At 37.8% G+C, this 10792-nt stretch overlaps 1 protein-coding gene across 1 annotated transcript in view; it reads left to right on the top strand.

Annotated features, from left to right (window-relative positions):
- LOC136798057 (cilia and flagella-associated protein 47-like) overlaps positions 1 to 10792 on the top strand; it is a 96815-nt gene that overhangs the window by 45649 nt on the left and 40374 nt on the right. The window contains exons 14-22 of the mRNA XM_067054641.1: positions 220 to 353; positions 651 to 892; positions 1273 to 1395; positions 2537 to 2620; positions 6195 to 6320; positions 7191 to 7259; positions 7434 to 7595; positions 8132 to 8229; positions 8582 to 8741. Of these exons, the coding sequence (XP_066910742.1) occupies positions 220 to 353; positions 651 to 892; positions 1273 to 1395; positions 2537 to 2620; positions 6195 to 6320; positions 7191 to 7259; positions 7434 to 7595; positions 8132 to 8229; positions 8582 to 8741 (1198 nt within the window). The remainder of the gene's footprint in view (positions 1 to 219; positions 354 to 650; positions 893 to 1272; positions 1396 to 2536; positions 2621 to 6194; positions 6321 to 7190; positions 7260 to 7433; positions 7596 to 8131; positions 8230 to 8581; positions 8742 to 10792) is intronic.

Below are 10792 nucleotides of genomic sequence, written 5' to 3'. Positions count from 1 at the left end.
TAGTACAGTTGACGCTCTCTAATTCGATTTTCAAGGGGAATGGGATTCTCATCGATTAAGAATATCGAATGGTAGAGAGTTTCTTGTTGACGGTGACTTTCGATATTTTCGAAAGAGGGAGCGTATCGAATAGTAGAACGTCGATTTAGAGACCCTCGACTTTTGCTTATAGACCTTTCATTTGACTAAAATTTCTCTCGTTCTTTTCACTTTTTCAAGGAGCATTAATTATACAATCAATACTCAACACCAGAATCATATTCTTATTCACGCTAATGTCGTTGGAATAGCATTAGAATTGACAGAGACGGAATTATTCTTACATCCCATACACGGTTCTCCCGTTGAAACAGGTCGGTACAAAGATTTTATTTGAAGATTTCTCTTGAAGTGTTTTACTGCTTGTCTGAGAAGCTGGAAAGTGAGTAGTAAGAAATGGACCAATATAATTTTTCTAAAAGCTTAAAATTAGGCCACTTTAGGTTGGTTTTTAATGGATTCAAGCCAAAAAATTGATAAAAAATGCGGTGTAAAGAATCGACATGGTCTTAACTCAATTTTCGAAAAAATGGACTTAAAGCTTTTTTATTTTGATGCGACGAAATATCCTAGAATCAGTCCCTAACGATTCCTTCTTCATTTTTTTTCAGGCTTTCGGAAAACAGTTGATTTGATCAACACACGGAACATGGTGGCGGAATTCGTTTGGACGCCTGTCTTATCTCCAGAAGGGACATCTTTTACCATACGTCCTGCCAAAGGTGTCGTTGAACCGTACTCACGTCTGACGTTAGAAGTGACGTTTTATCCGTCGTATTCAGCTAGTTGCGTCGGACGGTTTGTAGCAACAGTTGAAGGTGGAAAAGACTTGACGTTAGATTGCCGAGCCCAGGTTACTTCACTATTCTCCAGTCCCTATTTTCTCAACCATATTGTTTTTGCTCAATGACAGTGACTTGAGGCTAGCCTCCTTCTTCGCTTTTAATAAGTGCGAAATTTTGCTTCAAAAGATGTGATAACAAAATTTAAATATGACTGGTCTAGAGTTCAAGCTTTGTGTCTTTCAAAAGACATCTTACTGTAATAATTCCAAGCTCAGGGATTTTCTCAACGATTTTATGGATTTTTATTTGTTAAAGTTTTGTATTGGATAGGGGTAACAATTGACCTATACTGACGCTCTCTAATTCGACGTTCTACAATTCGATACGCTCACTTATTTGACGAAAATCCAGTTCGATTAATCATTTCGTGTCTGTGTATATTTTTCAGATGGGTTATGCATCATGTTCGTTCATAGAGCGACGTTTGATGTTCGGTGCTCTCCCTCTTCAATTAATCACCTCACGTTCAGCATATCTCAAGAACACTAGCAACAACCACGCCTTTTTCAAGGTAAGATATCCCTTGACTCCCATTGGCCCAGAAGTTTTCACGTCCGGGATATTTGGATATTTTCTATATGCGTCAAGTTAAGATGATGTCTTATTCTCTGAAGGAAGCACCCAAAAAGAGCGTGATTTTAAGCACCGTGTTTATATTTTTTGGGAACAGACAGGAGTCGAATCCCGGCTTTTTTCGGGTGTTTCGATTCGAAAAATCATATCAAGAATTCTTGGTTGAAAATTATGAAGTGCTCCCTTCATTCATTTTTTTACTATGTCAAGTTCTTTCATTCACGCAAATACTCATACCCTGTCACCCTCTCATAAAGAAGACGACTCTTTAAGGTGGTTGTTGATTTCTTTTGGTGGTATTTCTGATTTTTTGGATTTCAGGGAGGGATTAATAGGATGGGACTAAAATTTGAAGTGCTCTCTTGTTTGTTAAATCAGAATTTAAAGCATATCTTAGTCATCAAATCTTAACGGAATAACTTTCATAGTAACGGTCTGCACAATTGACTTTGGGATGAGATTTAGGTGGGACCCAGGGTTCAAGAAATCAGGAGGGGGTTTTAGATAGTACTGCACACTTATGAGTGTACTTTTGAGAAAGTGAGGGCAGGGTGAACGCCTCTGGATTCTGTACTAGCACTTGTCAAAGTAGGCTGCGCGCATCCCCAGAATTTATTTTGTTATAGGGGATGCGTATCGTGTATGAAATTCTCGTCCGAGAGTTACCTCAAATTTGGGGTAACCAAAATTTGCATAAATTTACATAATTTCGTCACATCCAATCAAAGAAAGAAAAAAATAAAGCCATTGTGCTGTTGTTTTCATAATTATCAATTTTCATTCATTGAATAAAGAAAAAAAGAAGGCATTGTATTGCTATGGCGCATAATCAAAAAAGAAAAGAGAAAAGACGGGGGTAAGTTGGGACAGAAATATTTTAGACGATACGCATCCCCTATATCAAATCATATCAGAGGGGATGCGTGCAGCCTATTGTCAAAAATGCCTTGTCGCAGTGAGACAGTTGGTTGATGAGTAAAAACTCATTGAGGAATTGTGATGAAGTTCACACATCCTTCAAAGAAAGACCTTTGCTTTCGGGAAGTTCATCTTTTTCTGCATCGATTTTTTATTTTCAGGTGATGAATGCGTCGCCTATCGATGGGATGGTCATCAACCCCAAACAGGGCGTGGTCCCCGTCGGTGGTATCACTGAAATACAGGTAAGTCTGTTTCCTCCTCTGAATTTTACTTGTGACCAAACTTAGATTGGAAATAAAATGAGTTATAAAGAGCAAAATATGTTTCGGCGCGAAACCGAGTCAACAGTATAATGAGACGCACGCGTAGAAACCATGAACGAGAAATTAGCAGATCGGCAAAGAACAACCCGAAGCGATTTTGGTCGCATGTAAGAAATCAATTGAAGTCGACAAGCCGAGTTGCATCTCTTCTGGAGTCGGAGGACAACAAAGAATCATTGAAGCATGAAGACATAGAAAAGGCAAATATCCTACAAAAGCAATTTTGTGGTGTATTTACGAATGAGCCAAACGGACAATTACCTTCATTTGATAAAAGAACAGATACGATGATCGATATCCCTGAAATTTCTCTAGAAACAATAATAAGACAGATCAAGCAGCTTGACCCCAGCAAATCATTTGGACCAGATGAGATTCATCCGTTGATGCTGAAGGAACTAGTTGACTTCGTTGCAGAACCGCTGAAGATAATCATGAACAAAACATTAGAAGAGAGCGTAATACCTGAGGACTGGAAGATGGCGCATGTCACGCCAATCTACAAGAACAAGGGTGCTCACAACCTAGCCATAAACTACCGTCCAGTCAGTTTAACATCTATAGTATGCAAAATGATGGAGTCAGTGCTACGAAAAGCAATTATGGATCATCTTGTGGAAGAAAATCTTTTATCTGAAAAACAGTACGGTTTTATTGGTAAGCGATCAACAGTCACTCAACTTCTTTACTACATTGACCAATGTTGTGAAACGATGGCAGAAGGCAAAGTTGTCGATTGCATCTATTTTGATTTTGCAAAAGCGTTTGACACCGTCCCTCACAGGAGGTTAAAGAAAAAACTGGAATGTTACGGGGTAGGTGGAAGTCTACTAAACTGGATAACATCGTTTTTGTCAGATCGCAAGCAGCTGGTCAAAGTCAACTCAGCCAAATCAACAACTAACCCTGTCATAAGTGGGATTCCTCAAGGAAGTGTACTTGGACCTCTGCTATTTGTGATTTACATTAATGATTTGCCAGACAAAGTAGTTTCGGATGCATTTCTCTTCGCCGATGACACGAAAATAGTGAAGACTATAGATTCGGTAGAAGACTCTATCGTTGTACAAAGAGATATCGATGAAATGGAAAAGTGGTCTCAGGATTGGTTACTCACGTTCCATCCTGTAAATGTCATGTCTTAACAATAGGTAAATTCGCCAACATCAAGCATGCACACAGATACCAGCTTGGGGGTAATGAACTTGAACAGGTTTTTGAAGAAAAAGACCTCGGCATCTTGATCGATTCCGAACTAACTTTCGAGGAGCATATATCCAAACAGGTTAACAAAGCAAATTCAATCCTTGGAGTCATCAAAAGAAGTTTTAACGACTTGAGTCCTTCGGCATTTTGTACTCTGTACACCACCTTTGTCAGACCTCACTTGGAATATGCACAATCAGTATGGCAGCCAAAATTACGTCGTAGTATAAATTTGATTGAAGGTGTTCAAAGACGGGCGACAAGACTGATTCCTCAATATCGTAATCTCCACTACGAAGAACGTTTAAAAAGACTCAAACTACATTCTTGTTCAAAGGCTTTTCAGTGATCTGGTGCAAATATATAAGCATATTCATTTTTACGACCCACAGACAACTCGGAACAAGTTTGTTAAAAAATCCCGTCCAACCAGATTCCATGATCACGAATTTGTTCCAAACTTTGCTGATGATGGTTTTCGTGGGGCTCAGACGAAATCTTTCTACTATAGATCGATCCCAACATGGAATGCACTACCGCGATTTGTCATCGAGTCGACCTCAATCAAATCGTTTAAAGAAAGCCTAAACAAAGCGTGGGAAAAACACCAACTAAGATACTTGACATATTAATATTGTAATTAGAAATCGGTTCGTAGAGGTCCACCTCGGGCCTGTGAGCTTGTATACATCATAATAATAATAATAATAATAATCAAATGAACTGAATTCGTTGTGGGATAACTATAAAAATTCAGTTTGAATAAAAAATCGAGAAATTTACTCCAAGAGATGAAATAAAGAACTTTAAAATATGTTTTTGTGAATTATCTCATATTCAAACACCTAGTCAAACAGAGTTCATACGAGTTCATGAATACGGCTTTCTTTTTGCCTCGTTGATCGTTTATTTTTTGCTAACCTCTTGGTCCTGGCAATTCATCTAATGGCTCTGTTACCACTAGTGCGATACGTTTGGTGGTTCTACTGCCCTCCGTTGTCGCTTTCGTTCCTGATTAGTCTTGTTCTACCTTAGTACCTGGCTACAATAGCAGGCCTCGCTCGATTATACCTGCTGCTGAACGGTCTCTAGGCTAAGTTGACATAATACGTTCTAACTTTTTTGGGATGAAAAGGATATAAATATATGATCGAATTGACTGCACTGTACATTGCCAAGACTAAACACAAACAAAAGGAAAGTATAGATTGTTCTATTAGTCGTTTCACTTTAATGGCATTGTAGATTGCTCTTGAGTATGCGTCCAATTTTCCAACTGTAAACCAAATCTGACTGCGAATATAGTATAGGGTAACAGACAAACGATATGTGTTGATGCCCCCACCAGACTGGTTACCAAAAAGGATTGGATTTTAACGTGAATGATCTTTGGCAAACACCTAGAATAAATACAAAAATCAAGTGTTACAATCACTAACGTAAAATAACCTAAGCTAAACAAATATATACATGCAGTCGGTGTGGTAGACGTACCAGACAAAATCTCAAAAACACCTGAGTGAGAAACTGAAAATGTCGAAATCCAAAAAAAGGCAAGAAATAAGTAGTCAGAAAATAAAGGCTAAGAGCAGACAGTGATTGTTATAGAGAGGCTATATACAAAACCAAAATCCAAAAAATACTTACCAAAATCAATGTCTAAAAACCACTAGACGGTACCACCCAACACGTCAGTTTACATGCACACACAGAGGCTACTTTACAAAAATGATTTCATAATTAAGTTAAAAATGTTGTCAAAACAGAAAAAACTCTAATGTCCCAAGAGATGCGTAACCAATAGAGACGCTAAAGAATCAATAAGGATAGACAATAAAAAGAACAAAGTACAAAGAAGCCAAAACGCGAGATTATGGGACCCAATGCTCAAGGGACTATACGAAGGCTGGCAACATTAGCGATATAATTATCCTAATTAAAAATCGATATAAAGCAATTGGGAAACATAGCGAAAGGAATGCCAATATGTTGCGTCCTATGTGCTGCCTACACACAGCAGTAACATTATGACTAATTTGTAAGAGAATCGCACGTAGGATTGGTTGACTTCGATGAGATTCATTTCGAACGCCCCTTCTATGAAGTGTAGGGCGTGTAATACGGTAGCAAATTTCTTCGCAAGAGTAAAGTGATTACAATTTAGTTGGTGTTATGTTTTGCGTATTGAGTATATCTCTCAAGAAAAAGATAAATTCGTGCGAGGGTCGCCTAATCCCAGCCGGGTTATTCTCATATAAATAAAACCACATCGTATCTTTTTTTCTAGGTTTTGTATCGTCCAGAGAGCGTACAGAAGTTCGACACTACAATTCAAGTGGATATTTATGGGTGGAAAACCATCTCTTTGAGAATGGGTGGTCAAGCAGAATACCCCATCGTTGATATCAACCTTGTAAGATTTCTCTTTTCACGTCCCCTATGGTAGTCTGTACACAGAGCCGGTATTTACGGCTAATTTCAAAATTCATTGCCGTAGAATTCATGTTTTACCCTCCATGTGACATCAGAAAATAATTTCAACATATTGTATTGAGTTTTTTTGTTCGAAATTGACAAAAATGAATACTTCATGGTTCAACAATGAATAAGCGATTTTGACTAAAACTCTGGTTAAATAGACAGATTGACTACTATATTTTTACTTACGCCGTGGGGTCTCCATGATTAGAACCCCTACAACTCAAACAAGTCTTCTCGCCCCTTCAGTTAACAATGCTTTATAAGCCTTACTTTAAAACTCGAATTTCCTTAACTCGAACAAATTTGTGTTCCCCGCGCGTGTTCGAGTTGTGGAGGCTCCACTATAAATAGCTTCTCATTATCCCTGGGGAGGGGTTTTTAGGCAAAATGGAAGGAGGGTACGGTATGTGCCGTCCTTAAGGGTATCTTTTTTGGATTTCCAAAGTCCCGCTAAGGGCTGGAAAAATCAGAAAATCAAATTTCAGTCCCACTAAGGGTCGGAGAAATAGGAAAATTTCAACTTTTTACTCCCGGAACGAGCGAAATTTTTTCAAAATTGGTCAAATTTGCCCCAATAAGGGCCGTAAAATTCACAAAATGTTCCTTTGTTTTCTCCTTCTTATAGTCCCGCTACGGGTCCAAGGGTCGAAAGTCGGGCGGCACCCCCCCCCCGTCATCTCGCAACCCTAGTACCCAGGCTCATTATAAAGACTTGAATATCTATCTTTTTATATCAGTTTGGGTATCTATTTATATCCTCATTTTTTCATTCGCATTCAATCTTGTTTTTCTTTCTTTTCAGAGATCGTTCAGCTTTGGAGGAATTTACACTGGTGCGGTTGCAAAAGTACCTTTCAAAATAGATAATGTCGTAAGTTTCGCCTCATCATCTTTCTGGCCTCGTTATAAACTGCAAAAAAGCATGTCGAATAGTGGAGCGTATCGAAAAGAAAGAAGAATTAGAGAGCATCGACTGTATGTATAAACAATTGAAAAAAAGCCTGAAAAAGCCTTAATTAATTTCTGTTTGGTGTCGAATTTTTAGGGACGTTCAAATGTGTTGGTGGTGTTCAACTTATCTCTGTTTCGTGATTTCAAAGTTGTTTTTCCCGACCACTACGAGTACAGTGAAAACAACGGAATATTTCACGTCAATTTGTCGGGACATCAAACCGTCCATGCGGAACTACAATTTCTTCCAACAGAGGTTTGATTTTGTTACGTATCTTTCCAAGAATTAGAATTCAGCTTTTCGACCGTAGTCGCACAGTCAGGCGGGTACCACTTAATTATCCCCTAAATTCGATCCAATCCTTTTTTACACTTTTTTCTATTGTCTTTAGGTGCAAATAAAGAACTGGGACGGTTTTAGGGTGGTAAAAAATACCTGCGTGGCAATTGGTGGACACGGTCGAAAATGTATTACTTAAATTAAAACCTGACAACTTGATACTTGATAAGTTCCTTTAAATTCTCCTTTCATATTATATTGAAGCAAATAGGGGTCCCTGGCTTATCTTAAAATAATAAGCCTGGAAGGGAAAAAATCAACTTAGAGATTGAAAACGCTGTTCAATAATTTCAATAAATTTAAAACTTGAAAACTTCGTAAATTGATGCTAATGAAGTTGCGTAAAGATGGACAAAAATTTCAACAGAAGAAGACGTTTCATTTTCTGTCTGTAAGGAGTAAGGTGTTCAGAAAAATTAGTAAACTTAGTAATTCCCCCTTCTTTTTTTCAGGTAGCAGCATACGATTTCTTCTTACCCGTTAGTATCAACCATCTGTCACCCCCTTCTCCTGCTCCATCTCCACACCCGCCTTCCATCGCTCTTTCAAAGTAAGTTGTCTCCCTTTTACTCATTAAATCAAACCCAAGGTACTACAGTTTATTCTCTTTAATTTGAATACGCACAGCGAACACAAATCTGTTCTAGTTTAAGAAATTTTGAGTAATGGAAAAGGTTTCTACGACATTGTTCACTGAAGGGAAGAAAACTTGTTCGAGTTAAGAAGAAGTTTGAGTTGTAGAGGTTCAAGTTAACGACTGTATTTTCACTAAAGATTGCATCGCGCTAGCTGGCTAGAATAAATGTATTTGTTGACGACTGACCTCAAAATTCAATAATATGATTTGCCCTCCTTTTCTTTGGACCATAACCATACACAACAAAGACTTTTATGTTCATTAGACCCGAAACATACAATCAATACGATGTCCCAACAGCACGCCGAAGAGTACGCGCGACCGCGTTGCGTGCACCTTTGCAGTTGTCAAGTGAGAAAGTAGAGTTCAAGCTACCAGCAACTTATTTTGATTTGAAGATCGAAGATTTTGCTGGTCGTTTAAAGGTAAGCATAGCAAGAAGAGAGGAATTCGTTTCTTCTGGTGTGTATAATACCAATATGTTTTGAGCGGTTGTTGGTACTATGAAGGTAGAGTATCCAGGTACGACGCGCAAGGTTGGAGGCCCGGAATTCCCGAGTTAAAAAAACCGAGTTAAGAAAAAACCGAGTTAAGAAAAAACCGAGTTAAGAAAAAACCGAGTTATCCCGAGTTATGACGTCATTTTTGGAATTTAGTGACGTTATTTTCCATTTTTTAACTCGGGAATTTTTGCTTTCTTTAACTTTCCGAGTTATTTTTCATTTCTTAACTCGGGTATTTTTGCTTCCTTTAACTTTCCGAGTTATTTTTCATTTTTTAACTCGGGAATTTTTTCTTCCTTTAGCTTTTCGAGTTATTTTTGAATTTTTAATTCGAGAAATTTTGCTTCCTTTAGCTTTCCAAGTTATTTTTCTTCATACAAAAACACCAGCTTTAATCTATTGATCCCATACCAACCAAAATCAAAGACATAACCATCCATTACCAACTAGAAAAACCTTAACCTGCTTTGAATAAAATGAATAATCAACAAACAAGTGAATGAAAATTAAAACCTGCGAGATAAACAAAGTGTAAGCCCTTCAAAAATCTTACAGCATAAATGCTGTGTAAATCTCAAAAAATACAATAGGTAAATGATGAGATAAAGCTATTTCAAAATTAATATTTCCCTATTTCATTAAAGAATACTGTAAGTGACATGACAAGAGTCCTTCCCCCTTCGCTGTAAAAATTTTGAATGAATCACCAACGATTCTTGAATCAATCATTTCACAGACTATCCGGGGTTACTAACTAGGGTTACGAGCTGACGGGTATGTGCCGCAAAAATCGAGGAAAAAACTGATTTTTTGAGATTTCGTGACCCCTATTGGAACTTTCGGCTGTTTTACAAGCCTTAGGGGGACTGAAATTAGATTTTGTGATTTTTACGACCCTTCGAAGGTCCAAAAAATACCCTTACTTGCCTTAGTACCCCCCCCCCATAGAACTCATTATTCACAAAATTCTTCTTCTATTCAAGCAAATAGTAAATTTGCGGTGTGCTTGTGGTTTCAATCAATAGATTAAAGCTGGTGTTTTTTTATGAAGAAAAATAACTCGGAAAGCTAAAGGAACCAAAAATTCCCGATTTAAAAAAATTGAAAATAACTCCGAAAGCTAAAGGAAGAAAAAATTCCCGAGTTAAAAATTCAAAAATAACTCGGAAAGTTAAAGCAAGCAAAAATTCCCGAGTTAAAAAAATGGAAAATAACTCGGAAAGTTAAAGGAAGCAAAAATTCCCGAGTTAAAAAATGGAAAATAACTCGGAAAGTTAAAGGAAGCAAAATAGACCGAGTTATCAAATGAAAAATGACGTCACTAAATTCCAAAAATGACGTCATAACTCGGGATTACTCGGTTTTTTCTTAACTCGGAAAAAATAACTCGGGAATTCCGGGCCTCCCAAGTTTGTGGGTTCGACTCCAATTCGGGTCATACAAAAGATTCCCAAAATGGCACTTGATGCCATTCTGCTTGTTGTTCAACAACTAAAGAGAAGGATTATTCCATTCCAGGTCCATTGTTCTTCTTAATTTATATTAATGATCTTCCAAAAAACCTTGAGTCAAAACCGAAGATCTTTGCTGACGATACCTCTTTATTCTCTCTTGTGATTGATCAACTCTTGAGCCTTGATGTACTTAACAGAGATCTCTCCAGGATAACTGACTGGGCCCATCAATGGAAGATGTCTTTTAACCCTGACCCATCTAAGCAAGCCATTGAAGTCTATTTTACCTGTAGACTCACTCCTCCTAATGTTCCAGTAATCTCCTTTAATAATTCTAATATCGCGACCAGTGAGTACCAGAAACATCTTGGTCTAATCTTAGATTCAAAACTTTCTTTTGATCGCCATCTAGACGAGAAGATAAAAAAGGCCAATAAAGGAATTGGTCTTATTAACCGACTTCGCAAGCATGTGCCTAGAAGATCTCTACTAACCATTTATAAAACTTTCATTAGGCCT

The sequence above is a fragment of the Clytia hemisphaerica genome, unplaced genomic scaffold, assembly GCF_902728285.1.
Source record: "Clytia hemisphaerica strain Z4C2 unplaced genomic scaffold, Clytia hemisphaerica genome assembly, whole genome shotgun sequence".
Classification (NCBI taxonomy): Eukaryota; Metazoa; Cnidaria; class Hydrozoa; order Leptothecata; family Clytiidae; genus Clytia; species Clytia hemisphaerica.
The sequence above is the reverse complement of the archived record's forward strand: the minus strand, read 5'-3'. Positions and strand labels throughout refer to the sequence as shown.